The 23,965-nt window shown below is 33.9% G+C and overlaps 1 protein-coding gene across 1 annotated transcript in view; it reads left to right on the top strand.

Moving 5' to 3' along the window:
* Window positions 1-23,965, top strand: part of LOC129216447 (transcription factor RFX4-like) — a 68,931-nt gene that overhangs the window by 13,562 nt on the left and 31,404 nt on the right. Inside the window, exons 3-9 of the mRNA XM_054850661.1 lie at window positions 12,421-12,544; window positions 13,357-13,418; window positions 13,523-13,600; window positions 13,811-13,841; window positions 15,579-15,677; window positions 17,915-17,992; window positions 19,019-19,182. Coding sequence (XP_054706636.1) covers window positions 12,421-12,544; window positions 13,357-13,418; window positions 13,523-13,600; window positions 13,811-13,841; window positions 15,579-15,677; window positions 17,915-17,992; window positions 19,019-19,182 — 636 coding nt within the window. The remainder of the gene's footprint in view (window positions 1-12,420; window positions 12,545-13,356; window positions 13,419-13,522; window positions 13,601-13,810; window positions 13,842-15,578; window positions 15,678-17,914; window positions 17,993-19,018; window positions 19,183-23,965) is intronic.

Below are 23,965 nucleotides of genomic sequence, written 5' to 3'. Positions count from 1 at the left end.
TTTTTACTATCGGTGTCCCTGATTTTGAACTTTGAACCTCTCTTGGAAACCAAAGCTATATTAGCAGTTAATATAAAGCTCCTTTAACCTCCAAAAAATATAACTGCTCTGAAACGAAGGAAAATCGAAAAAACTGGGGGGTGGGGAGTTTTAAAAAAATTGGTTCGTATAGGGGGGTTATCCGTCATATCCGGATTTAAATGTCAGAAGCATTTTGAAGAGGTTTTATTTGCCCACAGTGTAATTAGTGAAGACCGTATTCATAAATTAATTATCTTAAGAAAATTCATCGTATATTTTCCTCTTTTTCTTTCGTCTTGTTTCAGTGAAATAATAAGGTCTGGCGTAAAAATAATTAAAAAAAAAAAAAAACTTAACAAACTGAAATGAAAAGCAAAAGTTTTACATGTATATAAAACAACATTCATATTCATCAAATACATCCTCCATGGAAATCTTTTTTTCTATCCTTCTCATGTCTAGGTTTGTGTACCAAGTTCGATGTACATATTAGTATGACTATGTTCAAAATTGCACTGAATAATCCTCTTGATATTTGTTATTTCTTTCAACAATATGAAAATTTTCCCTTTATATTCAATATTGGCCAAGGTAGTTCAGCCGACAAGCGTTACTTTGCAATATTCTCTTGAAAACGTCTATAAAATAGCTAGTCTGAAACCGTTCCTTTGATGTTTTATCGAATATTTAAGCACCATGAATGTTGATAAGTGAAAACATTTGTCGCCCGGTAGAATCTTTTTCCAAAATCTCAGTTTGGGGGATAAGTCCTTTTAAAAAATGAAGGGTACCTGTTTAAGCAGTTACAGATCTCATTGTTTTCAACAGATTTGACGGTGAATCTTGATGTAATTTCAGGATTTCACTTATAAGAGTCTGTTGAACATTCGCTTTACTATCCCAAGATCCTGGTAGCAAAGGACGAACGAATGTCCTCTCAGAGGAAAGTCATCTTGTTAAATTTCTTCAGTGTCATTTCTAGAAAAAGTCTCCTGCGGTGTTGTTCTTATTTTGACCAGCATACATCTCACTGAAAGCATACAGTTTTTTCGCAGCTCCTAGAGTGATGTGGATAAAACCTCTGAGAAATCAGCGAATTTCATTCGGGTTCCGAGATTTCGAATCCCCCCTAACCCCCCCAAACTGACGAACCTACCATTACCGAAATTATGTTAGATCAAAGGAGTTATTTGTTTTTACTTCATTACGCCAAAAAATCTAGTTCATCTATGATCTTGCCATTGCGTCTTACTATTTCTTCCTTCGCGTTTAGTGCAGAAAGGACATAAGTTCGGGAGTTACGCCCTTTCTGCACTAAAAGAAAAATGTGACCCCTAAATAAAGTGCTTTTTTGTACAAGAATTGACTTCCCTGTTACACTAGTCGATGTCTCTACATACAAGCATGGAAAAACCACAGCCAACTCAATTTTGAAAAAAATGTGACTTATGCCCTTTCTGCAATAATCGATTCACTTGTTCAAGAATCTATCTTTTGCGTTGAAATAAGTTCGATCCGAAAAACGGGGCTTTTAAGCAGCGAAATTAGCATTTAAACGCCCATTTAAAACGAATCTGATTGAGAAACATAGCGTGCTCCCTGGTCGCAGCGCCATCTGCGTTTTCCGCAGATCTGACCTCACTTTTCGTCCGTCGATCAGCACACTATTCTTTCTAGGCACTATACTCATGAGCCATTGTGGAAAAAGTTAGCAGACGCTGAGGGTTTTTTCTTTTTAAAAAAATAATAACTTTACTTGATATTAAATATTTGTCAATTGGCATTCAAATTTGAAGATTGTAGATGGCTAATTATTGCCATGACTATCCATAGGTAAGCAAGCTTTTGAGAAAAATCATAGACAATTTTGAAAATTAATCACAAAATGTATGCAAAAAAAAAACGTCGTATAGGATATTATTATTCTTTTATTTTTAATTATGTTTCTGTTTTGTTTATTTATTTATTATTATTGATATTTTCTTTTTTTTTTTGGGGGGGGGGGGAGGGGAGGGATGAGATTTTTTTTTCCATCGTGGACGACCGGCAACATTTTACTGCGGATCGGTGCCGGCCCGCCGGATCACCGCTTGCGAAATGCTGGTCTAAACCATAAAAATGATACAGGAGACACAAGAATTAAGCAATGCAAAGATGGTCAATAGCTACCACAGTTAAAACTAACGAGTCAGAAATTGTCTATGTTTTTCGAAACAACTTTCACCTGCCTGACGCAGTTTAAAAGGTAGCTTCCCTTTAACAATCAGCAAAAGCAAATTTAAGGAATGAAAAGTTTCCCGAAAAGATATATATGAAACTAAATGTTAAAAATGCCTTAAAATGCATACTTTTGGCTAAAGTCAATCCTGCATGATTTCCTGTCCTGTATACCCATAGAAAATCCAAAACACATTTTTATCTTTCATCTTCATATCGAATTCATTAAACTTAACATCCAGATCAAAAACAATGACTTGCCACCTCATTTTATCCCACCAATGCAGTTCTTCATAGTCCTTACATATCTAAACATCATGCTCAAATTATTCGCAACAACTTAACCAAATTTAGACATTCATCGAAGTTGCGTAGAATGGCAAAGTTGTTCCACTTTTTTAGTACATAGCTATATCGTCTGCAATTTTTCCATTCCATCGATAAAGATTAATATCTGAAGGAACGAGAATCATTCATGTGAAAAATACAAAATTTATGATTGAGACTTTTTCCCGCTTCAAAATATTTTAATCTAAACGAAAGGAATAACCCAAGCGAGAAACATTCCATTGAAACATTTGGCAATTTTTGCATTTAAAACTCTTAACCATAACGGGAGGCTGTTGAGAATATTTTTAGAAGAGTTAGAAATCTACACTTATGTATTTCTTTTAAAAGTAATACTTGCGACTCCAGTGTGAGTGTGAGATACTTTAAAGAGGAATGTTTGAAATTACTCTCTTTCCTTAAAAAGTTAGTACTTTTTGAATGTGAAATATTTTACTCAGCCACTGATGGAAAATCTGTGTCAGTTTCAACTTCTATAGTTTTGCTTACAGCAACCTCAGGAATAGGAATTTAGTGCGCATGAGAGGCGAAGTCCAAAACGAGAGTTAATGCTTGTTGTTATACATACACTCAGGAACATTGAAAATAGCGCCCCAAGAAGGAAGCATTGGTTTGAATTGAAATTTAATGTACGGAATAATACAGATGAGAGATACAATTTATCCCAAAATCTAGCCAATTAAACAAATACAGGCTGAGAAATGAGATAAATGCAGTGCTACTTCAATAGCGCGTTGAACTCCTTTTTGCTGCAATACATGACGCAATACGGTCCGACATTGAGCTAATTTAACGTCTGATGTTTTTCTGAGGCCGATGGGCCCCCAAATTTTGAACAGCCACTTCTAAATCTTGCACAGAGTAGCACGGCGGCATCTTTCGTTTTAGCTGATCCCATACATGCTCTATAGGGGACAAGTCGGTGGAGCGGGCTGGCGATGGAAGAGTCTCAAAAGGACGTAAGAAGTCTTGAGCAACTGTAGTTATATGGGGGAGAGCATTATCTTACTGGAAAATTGCTCCTGGAGGGCCATTTAGGAACGGTCCTAGATGTGGTTGCAGAATGTCATTAACATAACGCTGGCCCGTTAAGGTACCACATACTACAACTAGAGTAGACCGGCAATCATAGACCTTCCAAACCACTTTGCCCGCTGTGCGGGTAGAGTGTCGTGCGATAGAATGGGTGGACTGGTATTTTTCTACAGGGTGCCTCCACATCCGTGCAAGGATACCATCTGACCCCAAAACGAATCGGGAATCATCACTGAATACCACCTTTTGCCAATCAGTGACATCCCACATCGCTCTGGCTTCGCACCATTGCAGACGGATTTGCCATATTTTGCTGTTAAAGGGAGTACACGAAAAGGGCGCTTGGACGGCAGATTTACTACCGCAAGACGTTTAGAAATGGTTTGGGGAACGACTGCTACTCCTACGTCTGCTTGTATGGTGAGACGAGTCACTATGGGATCCACGAGCGCTTGCCGCACGATATTCCCATCCTCTCTTCTCGTGGTCTTCCCGCTCGCTCCAAACCCGTTTTTTTGCACGTGGGTATCATCTCGTGTCCGCTGCCTCCAACAGTTTCTAACGAAACACTCCGAACGATTCACCTAGACAGCAACACGGCTCGTCGACCAGCCTGCAATTTTCATGCCGATGATCAAACCTCTCTCAAACTCGCTAAACTGTGAGAAACGTGTTCTAACTCGCCTACCTGGCATCCTTCACTCATTAAGGTTCTCCGACAATCCGGATGTAATCGTAACATTTACAAATCTTAAGTTATGCACTGGTTTATATAGTACCTTTTTCCTGATGTCACCGATACTGTAGGGTAAACGATCATGCGCATTGACGCCAAACTTGGATCATATGCATATAAGATGTCACTCCTCTTACATGAAAATTTTTACAATTGTACCTTTCTTCTTTCTTAAGGTGCTATTTTCAATGTTCCCGAGTTTATATTGAGCTTCCAGTTATCTGTGATGCTTCATTTTCAAAAAGAATTTTTTTTTTCTAAGCTATAATTTTTTCGAAAGTAGAAAACAATTGGTAAATCTGCATTTTCAAGAATCCAGACAGGGCTCAGTCCCAATTATTAGTTCGAATTTTTGAGGTTTCACTGTATGTTTATTTACACCCGCTCTTATCGTCTTAACCAACGTTAAAATTTATGGGTGAGTCTCTATTGCTTTTTCTTAGCTATTGCATAAATTACAGTTTTGGCAAACCTAACCTGGCAGCATTGTGTAGGCTATGCAGATCCTAATCACAGCATAACGACACTGCCAGGTTAGATTTGCCCCAACTATAGTACCGTTTTTTACATACATTGCGGATTATAGACGAAATTCGCTTATCCGCGGTTTGCTTCCTAATCGGGAGTTTTCTGTATATACACATAAGCCGGACGCAGGGTTTCTCGTTTTAGAATTTAGGGAACAAATATGAAACAACAAAAACAGAAGTAAAAAGTCACCTCAGAAGTTGAATTCGTTAAAATGATAATTTTCTATGAACAAAAGTAACTCGGGTCAATCACAGTGCTCGAAGTTTAGTTCACCGACTTCAATACTTAAACAAGCAACCTTATTTTTGGTATGCGAATTATTATGGTGAAAATTGTATGGTGCTTGTTTGTCATCTTTTTTTACTTTTAATCTAGAAAAAAAGCCCCTCATGTCTAATGTCTAGCACCTTTATGACTTTGTGATTGTTATTTACTGTTTTCAGTTATTGATTTAAATTTCAGTTAGTTGCAAAAATGTATTGTATTGTTTTCTTTGTGTTTTTTATTCCATACTCTAACTTAATATGCTGTTTCTGGATGTATATGCAAAGTTTAATAGTTGAAATCTCAATATATTTCAATCAGAATTGAAAAAAGTAATTAAGCTGGTTATTGAGGAAAGTCTTATGCGTAATAACACTAAAGAAAAGAAAGATAATAATAAATCACTCAATTTAGCGAAGTAGAAAAAATAATTTTTGAACCTTTTTCAGGTGTTTTTCCAAAGGTTATTGAAAAACGAATTTCTATTATATTTGTAATCGTTTATTTTCAGCTGTTCTTTTTGTTGTAGGCTAGTATCACAGCTAAATCGTTGGTAAAATTTTAGCTAACAACTCGATTTTTTTATTCATTTCTAAAATAAGTCTCGAACACAAACTTCGTGAACACTGCTTTCAAAGATCCAAATTTTTCTGGCTTTAGCGTCAGAGTTTTCAAACCAGCATAGAAGGGTAGTTAGGAAACTATAAAGAGAAAATTCATTCAGTGTAAAATTCAAGCCATGCTTTATCCTGAACAATATTGACGCACAACAGAGGCACCATAAAATAATCCTCTGATCATACAATTAACTTCTTTTTTTGGTTTTCCAGTAGTTATTTAGTGTGATTTTGAACCATGTGGATTAACCCTTAACAGGGGAGGAGCAGTCTCACAGACCGCTCAAACGTTCATCCGATCACCCCTATTTCATTTACAGTCCGATTGAATGGTTTTTCCCAATAGCTTTTTGTTTTCTGACCTTAAATCCCCCTTGCTTACCAGTATCTTTAGGCAAGTGCATCTGGTTTAAATTTCATTGCATTCTTTAGAAGCGGTCTGTGATACCGCACCTCCCCTTTAGTATTTCAATTTTCGGCAGTAGTAGACATGGTTTTTAACGTTAGAAGCGCGGATATAGGTTGATTTATCTTATCCGCGTTATGCAGAAGAGATGCAAAATATTCTAGATGAGGTTGAGATTTGTTTGAAATGTTCACAAACTTAACGCAATGATGTTCTATGGACAATGAAGGCTGAATTATTCCTCGAAGTACGACACGAAATACTAATAGTTATTATGCTGTCAAAATTTTTCCGTGATGTAATATAATCAATTTTTTGGTACTAAAATGTTCTGTACATATTAAAGAGCTCAAATGATATCATTAATAAATAATAGATTCATTTTTATTACGAGTAGTTAGTTATTTACTGTAGCATATGATTTTCTCGAAAAATCTTAAGACTAGCAAAATTTCCCCGGAAAAATATATTTCGATTCAAAATTCAAAAATATTTTTTCCTCGTATTAATAAAAGTTCAAAGAACATCTAATGGAAATTGCAGGAATGTATCTTAATTAGACAATTAAAAAAAAAAAAATTGTAAATAGAGCGGTCTATGAGACCTCACGCCCCTGTTACGTCCTACTTTTTCACATCCCTTGTTACGGATTAACCTTGCACCACATCATGTTTTTAGTATATTTGATTTTTTTTTCAATAGGCATGTGCTGCACTCTGCTGGTAAGATTATGAACTAGTTTTCTGCTCCTAATTTTAAAAATAAATTGGCAACACTGCACACAGCAAATTATGTCATTCTTTATATCTGAAGTTATTGCTTGGAAGCTATTTTTGAAGTTGTCGAAATCTATCGTTTACATTGTAATGTCGTATAGAATATAATTCATCATAAATATTTCGTAATGTCACGAAATAAGAATTGGAAGTTTTTAAATATTTTGAAATTCTGTTTTTCTAGTTCTAAGTGACACTTTATAATTCACTAGCAGTACCCGCACGGCAATGCCAGTGCTCAGAATTTAAAGGAGGTCCGTTGATTAAAAAAAAATCCACGCCCCTTCCCCTCTGATGCGAAATGATCATTTCTCTTCAACTAAAATGCGCACACATCTTTTCAAAAAACCTATTAAAGTCTCTTTTGAAATTTAAAACTATTCGCCAAAAAAAAAAAAAAAAAAAAAAAAAAAAAGAAAGATTAACAGTAGCTTTAAAACTTAAAGTAATCCTTCAACTATACCCAGTCCATCGCTTAATGCGCCAAGCAATCACGCTACCGTAATCCTGCCCTTTAGGGAGTGAAGCGGTTTTTTATCTGCAATTTAAAATGTTTCTCCAAATAAACAATACTATAGTAAAAACGTTATAAAGAACAATCACAATTGAATAATAAAACAATTCAAATTATTTACTTAGATCAGGGGTGCCCATCCCCCCCAAGCTCAATGGCGCAAATTCCCTCCCCAAAATTTTCTCGCTTTCGAATCGGGTTAAACATAATAGTTTTTAGAGTGTTAAATTTCTAGTCAAAATCACGGGAGGGGGGGGGGGGGGAGCGCTAACAAATACTATTTGAACTGAATTATTTTTGGATTGTTGATCCGCCTTGTCTTCCCAAATTTTACAGTGTGGACTTTGAGTAAACAAGCTTTGAGTACCCCTGTATTTTGCTACATCTTTTTTTTTCTTCGAACGTATGAATAATTACAGGGAGAGTGGATTCAACTTTCTGGCTTAGAAGGAGTCATTACTAGATGTATGCAATATGAATCTTGAAAAGGAAATTTATCGTCACTTAGATAGGGGGTCCGGGGGTTTCTCCTCTGGAAAATTTTCGAAATTGTAGTTTTAAAACCAGTTTTAGACGATCTCTGATGTTGAGGGGATAAAAGGTTTGGTGGCCCCTTCCCGGTAATTTTTCAATATTGAAACTTTAAAAGCGCAATTGTAGATACTCTAACGTTGTGTTAAGGAGGGCTCTCCTTTGTTTTCAAAACTGTAGTTCTAAAAACGCAGTCTTAGACTATCTGCTGTAATGTTAGAGAAAGAAGAACTCCTAGGGTTCGCACCAGGAAAAATTTTCTAAAAAGAATTAAAAAGAAGTTAAATTCTTAACTTCGGAATTGAAATCTTAAAAACGCTATCTCTGGATGGGGGAAAAGCAGTTTTCTGAAATTGAAGCTCTAAAATCACAACTGTAGCCGACCTTTGTGACGTTAAGAAAAAGAGTTTTCTGCAGCTCTCCTGAAATTTCCTCGAAATTGAACCCCTGAAAACCAAATGTAAGACGATTTTTTAATGTTGACAAGAGGGGGTGGAAAAGGGGGGGGGCTCCACTTAAATTTTTCAAATTTTAGCTTTAAAAATGCAGTTTTGATAGATCTTTATAAGTGGAAGGTGAATTTCGGTGCCTTTAACCCGGCAGTTTTTTGAAATTGATACTCCAAAAACGCAATTCTAGGCTTGGCTTTGATCATGTGAAGGAAAGAAGGGGGAATCAGGTGCTCTCTCCTATAAATTTTTCAAAATTGCGGTACTACAAACGCAGTTTTAGATGATTCTCATCACTGCCACACGTATTCATGCAGAATTGTGCTACTTTCAGAAAATGCATAAAAAACTGAAAAGAAGTCAAACCGTCTTTCCAGCTTTGAAACGGACACCAATTCCATGCCGTCTGTGATGTGTTCCCTTCATTCAAAAAGAGACGGTCATTAAATTTTGGAAAGGGAGTACCTGGGTCGTCGCTAGGTCAAACAACTTCTGGGTGGAGGTACGCTTTGGCAGGCCCTTAATTGTTTCAAACGCATATTTTAATGTGCAGAGAGAGAGAAGATTTGGCTTCTGGTTTAGCAGGGATAGTCATATTACTATAGACCTTAGTACTAGCAATATAAGTTTAATCGTAAGGATAATATTCCGTCAGAATTAGGGGGTGTGGGAGGGCTACCTTCCTGCATTATTTCGAAATTGAAGACATAAAAATACAGTTTTAGACTACATTTTAAGTTTGGGAGGAAAGGGAGATGAGGTCCAGCATAGCATCTCCCGATATTTTTTTCAAATTTAAGTTTCCAACACAATCGTACGTTATATTTATGTTCAGAAGAGGGGATCTGGGACATCTCCCCCGAATATTTTCAAGATTGTTATCTGAAAAACACAGTTTTAGACGATCTGTGGTGATGTTAAGGGAGGAAGAGACTCGGGGTCATTGTTCTATAATTTTTCAAAATGCAAACTCCAAGCACGCATTCCCAATTGTGAATTATTTCTTATTGTGACATGTGTAGGGGGGGGGGGGGTCCGATGGTTCTCCCCCGGGAAAAATTTGAAAATTGTAGTTCGAAAAATGCAGTTTTAGATGATCTATGGTGATATTAAGAAAAAGAGATGCGCCCTCACCCCCGAAATATTTTGAAATTTTGAAGCCTTAAAAATGCGACTGTAGACTTTTTTTGTTGAAAATTTAGTGCACCGGCAGTTTTTTGAAACTAAAGCTCCGAAAACGTAATTTAATCCAACCTTCGATGAAAAGGGGAAGGGGGGAGTTTTGAAGGTGCTCGTGACCAGAAATGTTTCGTAATTGAAGCACTAAAAGCGAGATTTAAGACATTTTTCGATGATGTTGGCGAGAGAGAGAAAGGAAAGGGGGGGGGGGCATTCTCTCGAAAAAATTTCGATCTGTCGAAACCGCAGTTTTAGAAGAGTTTTGGTAATGTTAATGGGTGGAGAGATTGGGAGTCCTCCCCTGGCAAATTTTCAAAATTGAAATTCAGTTAACGCAAACATAGACGATTTTAAGTAATGTTAGAGGTGTAGAAGGTTTTGGATATCTCCCCCGAAACATTTTATGAATTGAAGCCTTTTACAATGAAATTTTGGAAGATCTTCGGTAATATTTGGAGAACGACAGTTTCGGGAAACGTCAGCGAGATTTTTTTTTTTTTAATTAAAGTAGAAAAGACGAAATTTATTTGGCCTTGAATGATGATGAATGATTAATTTACAGGGCGTTTCTCGGAGGTTACGTTTGGAGCACTCTCACGGTTTTTCGCAATTGCAGTCCTAAGTTCTCAGGTGTAGGCCATCTTTAGTGACGTTAGAGTAAGGGATGTGGTTTGAGAACGTTTTCCCAGGAGTTTTACAAAACCTAAGTTTTAAAAATTCACTCCACAGGCCAGCTTTGGGGACGTAAAAAGAAGGGCTTGGAACTCCCCACTCTTCTTTTCAGTTTGGCTACATCTCTCCTATCTTCATTGTAAATTTTAATTATTGGTAAACATATTGTGTTAATATTTTCTTCCAATTTTCCTTCGCCAAACACGATTATCTGGTAGGATTTTCCATAATCAAGTTTTCAATTTCTCGCTTAATATTTTTGTTTTCTTGCAATACAAACGTTTGCGGCCTTAGGAAAAGGACTTTTAACATTTTGAACGGATGTGGTAATTTTCTGAGATACCTTAGGTCTCTATTCCACTTCATTTTATTTTAAATATGCCACCTGCATCACTTGATCAAGCTTTGATTTACTTACAATTTTTACATTCAAACATTTAGAACTTTTGTTGTGAGTATTCACTACAATACTTTGAATCTCTCTTTGCATTGAACTGTTTCTCTCTCTCTTTCAAACTTATTTCGGCGACCCATACATTTTTCTCCACTTAGTAATGATTTTCAGGACAACATTTTTCATCAGAAAAAAGGGAATGTTTCGGCTACCCCTATCCTATGGGATATCCTAATGAAGCTGTTCTATTTATTTATGTATTTTTTTTTTAAACTGAAGAACCATGAAGCATGGTTTTGTATAACCAGGGCCGCCGAGAGACAAGGCGTGCTCCCTCTCATTATGCTAATTTTACTCTATGCACAATACTTTAATTTGAGCCGAGCCCATAGTTTTCGCCTAGACAGACATATCCACTCTGCGGCCTAGTGAAGAGTGTATTGTACTGAATACTTCTTTTTTCGTTGATAAAAATGTTTGAAGCGTACATTTCCGCGGCCCTTACTTAGATATTCTTAATAAAAGAGAATCATGGATGTTCCTAAATTGTATTTTAAAATTACATTTTCTATTCAAATTTCACAAAAAAAAAAAAGAAAAAAACACTTTTTGGCACTATTATTTCAATTGTTCATTTATAGTTACTGTTTTCATTGTCTAAAACAACGAAGTTTCTCTTTTTCTTTGTTAGTTGCATCGCTAAAATAAAATTGGCGGCCCCACTTCTGAAAAACTGGGGGGGGGGGGGGGGGGGGGAGGGGTGCGGGGAGACTGCCCCTAAGAGTACGTGAAAAAAGCTTTATTAATGCATCTATTTCTTGTTGAATGAGTTTGAATATTTTTTTCTTTCCAAAATTCAAAAATTTCATGTTCGAAAGAAAAATCTTTCCAGAAAAAAAAATTCTCCCCAAAAACTTTGATGGCGCAACTTGCGCCATAATCCCCCCCTGTGGGCACCCCTGACTTAGATAAGTAACTATCTTCAACTATAAGAACAAAAACAAACGTTGAAGAAATAAGGAAAACAAAACCTAATAGAAAAATTTATACAAAAACAAATTATGTACCTAAACATCGAGGGAAAAAAAAAAACGTATCCAAAAATCTGTTCGCTGCACAGCGTAGCATGGGCATGTTTCCTCGCAGTTATCAACACAATTCATAGAATTGAACAACTAATTAAACATTTAATTTGCAACTACAAATACTTCGGCTGATCTGATTAAAAAAATAGCTTGTAGCATTCCTCAATAAATGGACCATTCAATACAACAAGAATTTTTCAATTCGAACCAGTAGGTCTTGAGTTTAGTGCGTTTAAACAAACAAACAATATCTTCAGCTTTAAATTATTTGTATCACATTTCTCACGTGACTCACATTCATCCTAAGTGACAGGATAATTTTGAAACAGGTTAACAATTGGTTTAATAATTAGTATTTTTTAATTTTTTATAACTTTATTAGTTTTTTTCTGTTTTATGCCAATAAATCCAATAAAACTATTGAAACAAGAGTGGAACTGTTTCAAAATAGATATAAAAGTTGAGGGTTTAAATTCTCCTCGAATGGCTTTAATAAAATGGAATATTTTTAAAGGTCATATTTCAGGTTTACCTAATTTAGGGTACTTGCCGATAAATTATGACAACTGAAAAAAAAAAAAAGTTTGTTTGCAGAATAAGAAATTTATTGAGTTTTTTTCCTTTTTGTTATTTTTTTTAAAATAGGCTTGAAGAGAATTATGAAACAGCGGAAGGCGTCTGCATTCCCAGGAGTACTCTCTATATGCATTACGTTGATTTTTGTGCAAAAAACTTCATGCAACCCGTGAATGCCGCTTCTTTTGGAAAGGTAGGGGGATTTTTATTTTTATGAACTAATAAGTTACCAAAGGTTGGAAGAATAACATAAGAAAAATTATTTCCAGTCTTACTCTTCCAACCTTTAATTATTACAAATTGAAACCATCTGAAACTTTTTCCTGAAACTCCATGTGTTTCTACGGGGATCACTTGAACACTGTACTTTACCAAATAAATAAATACCCTGTACAGAGAAGTAAAAAGAAGAAATAACCAACATTTTGTTGCAGAGTATCACACATTACTTTAGACACGTGTTTCAGGGTCTCAAGGACCCCCCTTTTACTTCCAACAGCTCTCAATTTTGCATGGGAAAATTGGTTCCTTGAAAGCCCAAAATACTTGTCTCAGTAATCTATAATTTTGTGTTACAAAACGTCGGTTATTTTCTTTTACCTTGAAATCTTACTTTAATACTTCAAATATTTTTTATTAATAATATATATAATAGTGCTGTGAAGTTTTTTCCGAAAAAAAAAAAAAACATAATTAGTTTGAATTTTATATGTTGCCTAGTACATAATAGTTTTAGGCAAAACTTGTACCCACACGCAAGTTGCTTATTTATTTTAGCTTTAGTGTAGTGTGCCGATTAAATTATTCTGATATGATGTGAAGGTTATAAACTATTTAAAAAAAATGAAAATAACAGCAATAAATAAATAAGAATCCCACCAGAGGCATAAATATCTACTAAGCACACGGAATGTTTATGTTTTCAAAGTAGACCAAGTGAATGATTCGATTTTTGAGTCTTGATTAAAGTCACATTCCTCTTTTTAAGGAATTTTTTTTTATTAGATCATCCGGCAGCAATTCCCCCAACTGACGACTCGACGACTGGGCACTCGGGGACAATCCAGGTAAGAAGCTATCAATCAATCTTTTTGAGCAACACTCACAATCCTTCTATTTATTCTCCGGAACTGCTGATTCGATTCTTTTCTCCCTTCCTCCTCTCCACAAGGTACCATTACTACGGGATCGCGATCCGGGAGAGCTCAGCCTACTTCCAAGTTTCCTTCTCCAAGAAAGGAGCCTCAGGGTAAGGAAATTATTGTAGTCTGACCCCAACGAAAACGAAATGCCTTTTTCCGCTTCGTCGATGGTTGCCAGGGTACCGCAGCATGCAAAAAGCTGGAAAAAAAAGTAAAGGGATGATGTTGCCATGGATAAATTCTATTGTCCCCTTATTCGACATTTTAATTCAAACAGATAAAATGTTGAATGAGTATATAATGTCGTTTCTTTTCAGATGCGAGCCGAGAAGAGATCCTAACAAACAGGTGAGTTTTATATTCTTTCACGAAATGCTTCCTATTATGCGGGAATATTCACTTCATTTTTAATAATGTGCACTTCTAAAACATTTTCGCTAGAACTGATTTTTGTAAGACTGAATTCAAATATAAATTTTTAAAACCAAACAAAAAATGTTGTATCGCCATTTTTTTTTTTAATTTTTTTTTACTTATGCAATGTGCTGTAAAGTTTGAGCACACGAAATTTCATGGCAGAAGATGAATTTGCCCTGGCATTATGAAGATAACCTTTAAAAAAATTATCATCATTCATTAGTGGCATAAGCAGTAGAGCAGAAGGCTCCTGTGCCATAGGTTCGCGTTCGGGACTGGGAAGGAACCCTGATGTTACGAATTGATATTCAGTAGAATTTTAATTATCCGAACCCTTATTGTCCGAATCGCTAATTACCACAATTCATTTCAGAAAATAAAAATAAAAATTAAAAAATAAAATAAGATAAATAAATAAATAATAAATAAATAATAAATAAATAATAAATAAATAATAATAATAAATAAATAAATAAATAATAATAAATAAATAAATAAATAAATAAAAATAATGATAATAATAAGACGGAAACACATTACGACTTGAAAATAATGATTCTGTCTATTCGCTATTCCCTCCACGAACTTAGTCAAACTGGTTACTTTGACCGAAATATTTAGCAAGTAATGACTTTCATTTAAAGTACGGTACGTACATACTATACTAATGCATAGCACTTGTAAGTTCGCTTAACAAATAAAAGTGTTGCCTTTTCATTTGATTAATTAAAAGCTCTCTTTCTTCTAACAATGGCTTTTTCCCCATTTTCACCATACATTCAATAATTAAATAAAATGGCCTTTGGAAAATTCATTGATCCGAATTTTTGACTATCCGAATGTGGCTCGACTTCAATTGATTCAGATAATTTGAGTTCCACTGTACCAGTTCTTACGATCATTTCCAAATGGTTCGGATTCCACTTTATGCTGTAAGTCCTCCAGCAATCTATAGAGGTAGATTTAAAGTTAAGCTTTTTTTACTTTTAGTGTTTCGGGTAATAAGAGATAAAACCCAGTGAACTTTGAATGAAAAAAAAAATATTACGGTACATAGCATTGTAGCAATTTTGTTTATCTATTTATTGATTTTGTTAATATTTCTAAAGCATTTAAAACTATAATATATGTAAAAAAAAAACCATTTTGCTTTAAAAAGCGATTGGTTTTTGTTGATACAGTTATTTACCAAGTAATGTTTATGGGAAAGAATAGAACACTGCTGCTTCCGACATTTACAATATTTACCTCCTTTTCGGGTAATAGGGAAGGGTAATTGGCGATGAATTGATTCGTATTATCTTTGTAGCCGTTTTAAAGAAGTATTCGAAATCAAATCCGCAGCAATTACTCTTTCATATTCCCAAAAAAAAGAGGTAAGCATTGTCAATGTCGGAGGTCAACTTACCAGAGCAGCGCTATACGAAATTCACCTTGATATATAGAGGGGGGGGGGGGGGGGAAACACGCACTTTCACTTGATAGCACTGGTTCAAACACTAATTCAAGCAATGCTTAGTAAAAGCTCTGTCTTTTTATAATTTTGAAATTCCCTGAAGTTATTAGAGAATAGTCAACAATAAAATGTTAAACCATTTAAAGACTGTAACCTCCATGTCTCACTGTTACATTAAATTTGATTTTAAAATATATTTTTTGATTTCTAAGACTTCCCTTTACCCCTCACGAACAAGAAATGGTGCAGTTCTTCCGGAATTTCCCAGTGTGAAGGATCTACACTTGCCTGCATCTGTTGACGTAGAAAAGGTAAATATAGGTAAACAATTTGCGAACTTTTTTTAGGAAGAGAAAATCCTTTCAGTTTTCAGCTTCTGTCTTTTTTTGCTTAAAAATGGCTTCAATTTAAAAAAAAGCTAAATTGTTTCTGGAAAGGATATATTTGATACATAATAAATTTAAGTATTAATCGATATTTTCATTAAAGAATGTATTTTTATTTATGTATGCGTGATCATTGGATTGTGAATTTTTTCACACTTTAATTATATCCAGTTGAACACCGGATAAATTGATTACAGCACTTCTCACTGTAAAGTGAACTTTGGACTCATTAACATTTGTCATTATAAGTAGTTTAAATGACTAAAGTTAATTCATTTTTGCTTATTGTTTATTAGAGAATACCCTAAGTAAAAGTAGGCACTCATTTCTAATGGATCTGCCGTTGATATTCAGATCTAACAGAAAAAAAAAGAAAAGAAATTCTTGGTCTCCTCCCACTTCCCAAAATAAAGGAAAAAGAAAAAAAAATCTTGAAAACTTCGGGAAAGAGGGGAGGGGGGGGGGAAGGGGGTAAGTGAGTACACATTTATCGGTAGTGTTTGCTGTTCTAGCAAACTAAAACAATTTTTTGGATGGAAAAATGTGAGAAATTGTGTCTATTTAAGCGTCACTGTTGTTCTTCAACCTGAATCTAAATTTTACTCTAAGAGTTTTCAAGATACGAATCGAATATAACTGAAATTTTTTTGTTTCTCAATTAACTTGGTGTAAACTATGTATGTACTAAATTAATGAAGAACTGAGTTCATTTCTCCTCCAAGACATCATTTCAGCATATGTGTATACTGTGTATTAGTGAAATAATTGATAAAATGTTTCTGAGATATTTTCACTACAGAATTTTTATAATTATGCACGGATTACATGCTATATAGGTATTTAAGGGATAGTTGAAAAACATTTGAAGTCTAGTTTTTGCTGTTACGTACAGGAAAAAAAAGGGTTCGAAAATTACATGATTCTGTTCAAAAGAGATCATTATTTTTAATATTTTATGTAGGGGAATATGGGCAAAGGGAAATGATGAAATATTTACCCTGTTTTTAAATAAATCTGGTAATATGTCAACTGTGTGGTAAAAGATATAGGCTACTCCAGTCAGAAAAAAAATTATCTCTGAAGATAAAAGCATATGAAAATACAAGTAATTTTTTAAAAAAATGATACTCATATTGTAATATTTACTTTAAGTTAAAAATTATTTTTGTTATTGTAAAATCATAAACCTCTCGTTTTTAACATTTTAAATATTAATTGGGGCTTACTAATATTCACTGTAGTATTTATTTAATTAATATTAAGCTTAATTTCATTTGAAATGCATTGTCCCATTGGTCAAGTCCGTTTTTCAATACACTTATTTCAAGTTTCGAAATAAGTGCATTCGGAACTTCACATTTGGCTTCTGGTGATAAGCACGAGTCAAAGGACTTTAAATTGCATCATATCATTTAGAGCAATGGTTATCAACAACTGGGGGGGGGGGGGTCGGATGTGGAAGAATTTCAGGAGAAGTATGAATGTATAAAATTAATTACAATTTAATTAACTTCGTGGTCACATGTATATAGTTTTACAGTATGTTTTTAGTCTTATTTTCATCAACATATCTATATGAGTCTGAATTTTCAGCATAAGCATACATTAAATAAAAATATCGAACAAAGATTGACACTGAAAGTGAACTAAGGCGTATTTGGTCACGGTTTATAAGACCATTACAAACTAATACTAAAACATCTGTCAAGAACATATAGTGTCAGTCCATAGGAGTTTCAAAAATAACTATCTTGATATTATGCCAATCTCATCTAGACCAAAGATTACCACAAATTGAGTTGAATTTAGTTCTTTCAATCCTTAATTTAACACGTTCTAATAATAATGTGTTCGAATAAAGTTGTGTATTGCAACGTTACATTTTGTAACCGAAGTTATCCATACTTAAATTATAACGCGCTTAAGCAATTATAATCAGCTTAACTTTAAAATTCCGAATGCAATAGCTACTTGTTTTGATGACAAGTGTGTGAGGGGGGGGGAGGAGACGCCGTGACTTCAGATCAATGTTCAAAGTGGGACGCAAAGCTTGAAAGGTTGAGAACCCTTGACTTTTAGCATAAATAAAATTACACACTTTGCTCACAGCGAAGGGGAAGGAAAAAAATTACTTGATCGGATATAGATATTTCTTTTTTCAGATGAACACATTTCTGATTATGTATCGAACACACTGTCAGAGGCTTCTGGATACAATTGTACGTGCCAGCTTTGATGAGGTAAGCTTTGAAATACTTCTCAAAAACAGATTTTTGTTTGAAAGATTAGTGTTTGTTACCAAACGGCAGCTTTTTTCTTTCAATAATTTTAGGTCATAGACAGGTCACTTGTAGAGACAAAAGTTTTTGCCTCAACCTCTCGCGTCATGAGAATTAAACATTCATCAACACGTTTCAAAGCTTTATTATCCAGAAAGTAAACAAACCGCATTGGGTTTTCGCCTTCCACTAAAGAAATGAACTTTACGTTACTTCGTTCTTTCTATTATTCAGTAACCCCATTGCTCATTTTCTACTAAAATCATTCGTTTTTTTTCTTTCTTTCTTTTTTTTTTTAACTAAAAGTTTTTTTTTTTTTTTTTAATGAAGTGATCAAATTTTTTGAACGTAAATAAAGTATTTCATGAGGTTCAAAAGTAATTTTTAAAGATTTTGTAGATATAAAAAGAATACTAAAAACTATTCTTTATTAGCAGTTAAGATTTATTAAAAGATTTAATATCTTTCATGCAAAAAAGAGAAGCAACGGTGACGTGCCGTTTGCACGTTTTCAAAGCAGTTGAATAAAAAAAAAAAAAAAGTAATAATAATAAAAAAAAAAAAACCCGTATCATTTGTAGACGTTAATGTGTGTGCGACTAAAAAACTTATAAATGACAAAAGCGTATAAAGGAGAAAAGTTAAAACGGTTCTTCATTGAATTTATACCTTGTTGCTCTAATAACAAAATTCCGGTTCAACACCTTCATTGGGAGTGTCCTTCCGTTCCAAAACACTTTGGTGTTTTCTTATTTTTTTGAAAAAATACGTGTGTTGTAAAATATTTTCAGAAGCATTTTCAAAATAATTCATTTTACCCACATGAAGAAAGGTTAGAAAAGATTCAAACTCTAAAAAATATGAAGACATTCATCAAGACTTGTTATTAATTAGTTCCTATTAAATTACATAATATGTGTATGTTTTTAAATAAATAATAATTATAATATGTTTAAAATTGAAACGTCTGAGTTATATTTTTGCTAGGTCCAAAATTTCCTGCTTCACTTCTGGCAGGGAATTCCTCCTCATTTATTTCCTGTTTTGGAGTCCAATGCCTTGGTGAACTTAGTCGGAGTTTGCGACTGCATTCTCTATCGAACCATTTCGAATGTGTTGCTGCCGTCAATGCTTCATACTCTTCCAGAAAGGTGAGATTAATTCATTATTTTCTCAAAATAAACACTTTTGAGACCAACATCGAAGTTATCTCGCATTTGTTAATATTATTGTTTCTTTTTTTTTTTTTTTTAAATATTTTCTAATATTTTCGGAAATCAATTTAATTCGTACCTGTAAATTGAGTTCCTAAAAACCTGAATAATAAATTTGTACCAGAATGGCATTTTAGATTATTTCAAGTTTCAGTGCGCAGACTTAAAAAAAAATCTCAAGGAGGCACATCACGCAGTACTTGGTGAATTCCAGGAAAAAGGAGACATGACACTTGCATTTTAAAAGTTAATATTTGGTCACTTGCCATACATCATTTTCTTCAGAAATATATGAACTTCTTAAATCCTAACAAATTTTTCTTAAATTACTCAATGACTTTCAAAAAATCAAGGGTAAAACTAATTTTTCTATTTCTGTTTTTACAGAGCAGGAAATCCGTTTTTTTTTTGTTACATACTGCTGTTTCAATAAACTTGTTTATCAGAATATAATAAGCAAGTTTAAATTTATACTTTAAATGTCTAATTAAACTTTCTGCTAAGTAACTAATATATATATATATATATATATATATATTTTTTTTTTTTCCCAACCATGAAATGAGCCTATCAGCCTATCATTAAATTGATACTCTAAATATCCGTCCGTTACCAAAATACTGCGTCTCAATTACATCACCAAGAACCTAATGGGTTTAGAAGCTAATGTTTTTTTATGCAAAGCAAAATTATGTTCCTTGTTGATGAGAAACAGTTATAATTTTAAAAGGTATATAATTTATATGGTTTTTAATGATAACGGAAGGACAGAGGATATGGTAACCGAAGAACATTAATCTATGTATAAGCTGATATTGGTTGAAATTTTAGAACCCTATAGAAGATAATAAACTAGTTTCTAGTACTTAAATTCAAAACATATATTAATAATATTTATTCAAAAGTTATATGTACTTTCACTTGAAAAGTCGTTTATTCTCAAAATTGTTTTTAATGCTTCATGATTCTCTTTTAACCATTGTATGTGATGAAAATAGTGAAAACTATGTTAAAATTGCAAAGTTTGTGAAAATCATTGTCATATGACATATCTAAGTATAAACAAACACAGTTTAATGTGCTTAAAATGAGAGAAATAGGACACATAAAATCAAAAAGCCGTCTAAAGGGTAACAAAGGTTCAATTAAAGAATGTCTTGATCTTCATGAGGGAACAACCTGTAAATTTTTAATGCACACTTACTTCAAAAGACAAAAACACAAATTCATTAAAAAAAAAATAAAGAGAAAATGCTAGAAAAAATCTGTGCTTGTACTAGTAAATTTTGCAGAAAACTTGCAAAGCAATTCAAATGCAGAATGAAATCCAGGTTGCCAATTTGCATCACCGACAGGTCACTAATTTTTCGCTTATGTTTGGCATTTAAATGAGAAAAGAATTGGATGCATGACAAAATGGAATACGGAAAAGTGGCAATTTTTGCATTGATTGCTACTTTGAGCAATGGCTTGTTGATTTCTGTTCCCTAGTTGGAAAGCACGTCTTCTTTAGTGATGGAGATGCAAGCCAGTCAAACATAAATATTTGTTTACAAACTTGACATTCATGTCGGAACAATACTATATCAAGAGTACTTGGATCTTTTTTGCTACAAGTCACATGAAGGGGGCTGTTGATAGCATCGGTGGACCGATTAAACGTATTGTGTAGAGGACTTGGTAATCTTGGAGACACACTATTCGAAACTTGTAACAAATTATGTTGTTGAATACAGTGAGTACTTTTTACTTCCTTTTACAAAAAAGAAAGTATTGTATTCGCAAAAAAATTTTCACTAAAATTTCGGCCTTAATTTCCATTTTGCTCACCCCCGAATTAATGTTGAGTTTTTTTTAAAACCCGACCGCAAGCGGATAAGTGACTAAGAACGTATAAACACCCGAAATACCCATTTTGACGTTCCCCGTGTTAATTACAACGACTTTTCTCGTGACGTCCGTATGTACGTATGTATGTGTGCGTATGCGCGGATGTGCGTATGTGCGTATGTATGTCGCATAACTCAAGAACGGTATGTCCTAGAAAGTTGAAATTTGGTACGTACACTCCTAGTGGGGTCTAAATGTGCACATCCCCTTTTGGTTGTATTCGGGTGTTTCTAAAGGGGTCTTTTGCCCCTTTTTTGGGGGAAATCATTGTTAATTTCGATGTATACTCAAGTAGTGTTATAATTTGGCAGACGGCTACATATATGGCCAGTCTTTTAATCGCCAAATTTGTCGCCAAGTTGGCGACAAATTTGGCGATTTTTTTTTAAATTCTTGTTTTAATTTGGCCACTGGTGGTGATATTTAGAGAGTAAACTATTGCATCACATTAAAATTGCCAATAATGGGAAAATGACATTAAAATTGGAGTAAAAGAAAGTCATGTGATGCACACATCAGTTCGTTTTCTATAAAACAAAGGAATTTTACGTTTAACTGTTATGAATGACGTCAAAAATGAAGACTGAAGATACAGCTGAATCAAGTACACCAAATGATGAGACTATGCCAAAGGATGTATTAACTTTTCAACAATGTTTTTTAGTTGAATGGAAAGGGAAGAAATTAACTAAGAACTATGTAGGATATGTACTTCATAAAGATAATGAAGTAATAGAAATTTCTTAGTTGAGAAACCATGATAATGTGGGAATTTTTTTTTATGTTCCCTGAGAAAGAAAATGACTCTGATAATATTGAGAAATTAAAGAATCCGGAAATTGTAACAAATGGCTCAGGCACTAGAGTTCAATGTAAATTTGAGTTTCAGAATTTTTTAGTAGCTGAATAAATGATCGCAAATTGAAATCTATCAGGTATTATTGCTTTGAACTTCTTGTCCTTCCGTTACTGTCCTTTCGTCACCATTAATTTCTATGCTTGAAATAATTATTTTTTTAAAACTAGAGGTCCCAAAACATAATGATTAAACAATAAAACTCCTGTAAGTGCATTAATTTTTTTCAAAATTGTCCTTTTCATAGTTAAGCTGATTTTTTTTTGGAAAAATATGATCGAGAGAAAATCATGTCGAAAAAATGTCCTTCCTTTACCGTTTTTTAAATTTGAATTTTGAAAAAAGTTACAAACATAAAATTTTTTGCTTTGACTTTTTTAGCAACAGCTTATTAGAGTTATAATAAAAATATGTATTTGTCCGGCTCACAAACATAAATACATTTATTTCTCTGTATAAAGTGTACTTCCGTTCCGCTGGAATTCACCACCTATAGAACAGAGGTGAATGTTAATTTCAATGTAGTAAAAAGTTGCCTTCAGCCCCAGGGAAATTAACTATTTCCACCGATTTCTGCCGTTACATCAATTATTGTTATTCCCCCTTTCGGACTATTACAGTAAATGAATTTACTCACTGTCTTTTAAAATGAATTTTAATTTTTTAAATATAATCGTCAATTTGTTTTAGAAACTCTTACATTCCTGTATTTAAACAAAATTGCTTTATTTTTAAAGCTCACAGCTCACAGTTCAATCTGGTCTAACGATAATTTTCTGCACTTCACTAAGAATATCGTGTAAAGGTCACTGTTGACCAAATTCATGTCCCAATGTTGATGTTGAAGGTAAATTCTCTTTAAAAACCTTAATTATTAGACATCAGAATAAAAAAAAGTCTGAAAAACACAAAACATCCAACATTTAGCCCCTGGCATTCATTTGAATTTTGACGTCTTGAATTCAAATTATGTTTTTCCCAATCACAAACTGCAATAGGACCCTACGCGTTGGATTTCTTGCAATCTTGGATCTATTGCAATCATAATTGCAGAAATCATAATTTGAATTTAAGACTACAAAATTCGAATGAATACTGCGGGCTGGATGCTGTTTTTGTCAAAGAGCTATCGTGTAAATTCGAGAGGTTCGGGAAACATAAAGTCGATACCGGGGAACATGGACACCACCTCCCAGGAGGAGTGGCATGTTCGGGGAGACCCGTGGACCAGAGGGCATGGACGCCACCGCCCAGAGGGAAGCATGTACTAGCAGATGCCCGTGGAGCAGAAGAATTTGCATTATAAGCGTAGAAAAATAAAATCAAAAGAACATCCAAGCTCAAAAAAATATTTAAAAAAAAAAAAATTATAATAAAAAAAGAGAAAAGAAAAAAAAAATGAAAGAAAAAAAAAGTTTTAGAGTTGGATTTTCTTTTTAAATACAATTTGAACTAAGAAATAACTGTTTCAGTATAGGGAAGAAGATATTTCAGAAAATTTTTAGAAGTTTCTCAAATTCGCAACTCCAGCACTCGAATACGCTACCTTGCAAGGATTTACAAAATTAAAGAAAAAGGTAAAACATTGCGTTCCACACGTGTCTGTTGTTAAACATTGGCAGTTTGTTTTGAGTATTTATTAACGCATTCGATGTATCTTAGATTGCTTTCAGCAACAGAAATCGTTTTGTCCCTTAATGGTATTCTCGAGTTCTCAAAACAATGTTAGTTTTCATTATTTCCCTCTAAAAAGTGAGTTGATTGTCATAAATGGCGAAAGCGTAAACACTAGAAAACTTTGGATTAACAAACTTCACATTTGCATGAAATTATCAACAAATATGCTCGTCTGCTCGATGCTTTTTTTTTTTCTTTCTTTCTTTTCTTTTTTTTTTTTTTTTTTGAAAGCGCATAACGTTTTACCAGGTAATTTTTTTTTAATTGTTTTGTGAAAATTTGTAAGAATAAGGTTTT

This window comes from Uloborus diversus, chromosome 2 (assembly GCF_026930045.1).
Source record: "Uloborus diversus isolate 005 chromosome 2, Udiv.v.3.1, whole genome shotgun sequence".
NCBI classification, from domain to species: Eukaryota; Metazoa; Arthropoda; class Arachnida; order Araneae; family Uloboridae; genus Uloborus; species Uloborus diversus.
The sequence above is the reverse complement of the archived record's forward strand: the minus strand, read 5'-3'. Positions and strand labels throughout refer to the sequence as shown.